Source organism: Calidris pugnax, unplaced genomic scaffold (genome assembly GCF_001431845.1).
Source record: "Calidris pugnax isolate Ruff unplaced genomic scaffold, ASM143184v1 scaffold161, whole genome shotgun sequence".
NCBI lineage: Eukaryota > Metazoa > Chordata > Aves > Charadriiformes > Scolopacidae > Calidris > Calidris pugnax.
This window is the reverse complement of record NW_015090955.1, coordinates 1,284-3,879: the sequence shown is the minus strand read 5'-3', so window position 1 is coordinate 3,879 and position 2,596 is coordinate 1,284. Positions and strand designations below refer to the sequence as shown.

The window sequence follows — 2,596 nt, the reverse complement described above, 5'->3', positions numbered from 1 at the left end:
CGGGGGTGGAATCACAGAGGAGTGGGGGGGGTCCTGCCCCGGGAATGGCCGCTGGGACGCAGGCAGCGGCCGGCGGGCAGAGTGCGGGCAGGGAGTACCTTCTACGATGAAAGTCCTGGTTTTGGAGGAACTAAATGGGTCCCCTGGTGATAAAAGAGAGATTTAGAGAGAGTGGAGTTGGCTGCTGCTGGGATGGGGGCAACGTCCAGTCACCAACCCACCCCTGCCCCGGCCCCACGGGGGTCCCGGCACCGGGCTGGGGGGGTGGCAGAGGCTTAACCGTGGTGTGGGTGGGCAGAGGAGCTGTTTCTGCTTGGGAAGGGAAAAAGCCCTTGAAAGAAAAAGCCTGGCACAAACCAACCGTGACGGTGAGGAAAGGTGTTGGGGAGGAGGGCGGCACCGCGACGCGGCACCCACCTTCCATCGGCGTGTTGGGGTCAGGCCGGTTGGCGAACACCACGTCCACGTACTCCAGCTGCAGCCTCTCCAGCGATGCCTTCAGACCTGCCAGAGCAACGGGACCCATCAGGGACACCGGGCTCCGTGCCACCAGCCGGCGAGGAGGCTGGTGTGGGCACAGCCTGGCAGCGCCCGGGCATCATCCCTACCTTCTATGATGTGCTTTCGGGACAGACCCCGCTCCGTCTCAGCCCTGGAAAAGGAAAGGTGGGTGAGAGCCCAGTGTCCTCCAGCCCCTCTGCCATGGGGTGGGCGCGTTACCTACTTTCCTCCCCAGAAGATTTTGGTGGTGATGACCAGGCTGGACCGTCTGCAGGGAGGAGGAGAGAGTCAGTGGTGATGGCACCCCCAAAACCCCCTGTGCCCTGCCTGTTCCCTGCTTTGCCAGGCAGGAATGAAGTCGGGCTTACCTCCACCCTTTCTTCTTGATGATGTTCCCCAGCACCACCTCGGCCCTACAAGAGAAGGGGACGTCAGCTGCTGGGGGGCAGGGTGAGCCCCCCTCCCTGACCCCGAATCACTGCTGAAGCGGGGTACCTACTTGCCGGCGGCGTAGACTTCTGCCGTGTCGAAGAGATTAATGCCATTGTCGTAGGCTAAAGTCATCAACTGCTCTGCCATCTGTGAGGGAGGGAGCGGGGAGGGTCGGTGGGGGTGGCGCACCAAGCTCTGGCACACCAAGAGTAGCCCCCATGGTGGTGCCATCCCCCTCCACTCAACCCCCCCAGCTCAGGAAAGGCTGGGGAGGGACGGGGTCTGATCCTTACCTCGTCTGTGATTTGCCCTCCAAAAGTCACCCATGTCCCTGCGGAGGAGAGAGGGTGCAGGCACGGTGAGCACCCAACGCCGCTGCCCCCAGCCCCCCCTGCCACCCACCCCATCTCCCCTGGCACATCCTCCCCTGGCACATCCATCCCTGGCACACGGCGGCCGCAGTCGGCCCCGCCGCGTGCGGTTGGGTGCTCCCAGCACAGTCCCCGGTCACTTCCCATCACGTCGGAGGAGAAAGAGAGAAAATAATTTGACAACTTCTGGGCTGCGTCTCCAAAGAGCCGCCGGGCAGGAGGAAAACCCTTTCCTTCCCTTCGCCCAGCGTCACCCTCGCCGGGGAGCACCCCGGGAGCACCGACCGACCCCCGGGGACGGACGGAGGGGACACCGAGGGGCTGTGGCAAACCCTGGCACTTACCCAGGCCCAGGCAGGACACGCGCAGCCCGGATTTCCCGAGGTTCCTGGAAGACAGAGATCTGTTAGGAAAACTGCTGGGAAGCCCCCCAAAAACGCCGTCATGTGCCACCGAGTGCGCCGGGAGGTGAGAGGGTGGTCCCCGGTCCCCACCTTGGTCCCAATCTCCATCCCCATCCCCATCCCTGCCTGGGATGGTCCCACAGCGAGGATCCCCCCCCATCCCGGGGGCTCACCGGGGGCACGGGCAGCACCGGTGGGTGATGCTCTTTCCTAGACACAAATTGCTGGGCAGTGGCCTCGTTAAAGGCTCCCCTTGATGAGTGTCTGGCTCCCCTGGCATCGCTGCCGGCACAGGGGGACGGGGCAGGAGCAGAGGAGATGGCACAGCAGCGCTCAGGCCTGGAGCATCCCACCCGTGGCATGAGCTGTGCCCGTTCTCTGCAGTGTGGGACAGGGGAGAGGGTGCTGGGGACCAGAGGGTCGGGCGTCCCGGAGAAATAGAGCACCCCAGAAAATTTTTTGCTGGCACGAAGGAGACGGGCGAACAGCTTTCGGGAAGGGGGGAGGGCCGGGCTGGCAGACGCCTTCGCCGCGGTGATGGAGAGCCAGTTATCTTGTTAAAAATGACAAAAGGCTGGAGAAACGAGCGTTAAAATAAATAAAGTGTAGGTGAGCCGCGGCAGCTCGCCCGCGCGGGTGTCGCGTAGCAACCGGGAGGCACCGCCACCGCCGGCACCGGGAGCGGGGCCGGGAGCAGCCGCCGTCCCGGGGCAGCAGGGAATCGCCGGCTGAACCCAACCGGGGCATCTTCCTTCCACCCCGCTGCCTTATTGCCCAACATCTGGAGGCACGGGCACCACCATCACCCTCCCCCTCAGCCCCACGTTAGTTATTTTTAGAGCATTTCACGGCGGGGAGAGAGGCCGTGGGGCAGCGGCGGCTCAAAAC

The 2,596-nt window shown here is 64.0% G+C and overlaps 1 protein-coding gene across 1 annotated transcript in view; it reads right to left on the bottom strand.

Annotated features, from left to right (window-relative positions):
- KCNAB2 (potassium channel, voltage gated subfamily A regulatory beta subunit 2) overlaps positions 1-1,761 on the bottom strand; it is a 4,178-nt gene extending 2,417 nt beyond the window's left edge. Inside the window, exons 1-7 of the mRNA XM_014952022.1 lie at positions 1,649-1,761; positions 1,227-1,264; positions 1,001-1,080; positions 870-914; positions 725-769; positions 609-652; positions 132-504 (exon numbers count right to left, since the gene is read on the bottom strand). Coding sequence (XP_014807508.1) covers positions 132-504; positions 609-652; positions 725-769; positions 870-914; positions 1,001-1,080 — 587 coding nt within the window. The 5' untranslated portion in view covers positions 1,227-1,264; positions 1,649-1,761. The remainder of the gene's footprint in view (positions 1-131; positions 505-608; positions 653-724; positions 770-869; positions 915-1,000; positions 1,081-1,226; positions 1,265-1,648) is intronic.
- Between the last annotated feature and the right edge of the window lie 835 nt (positions 1,762-2,596).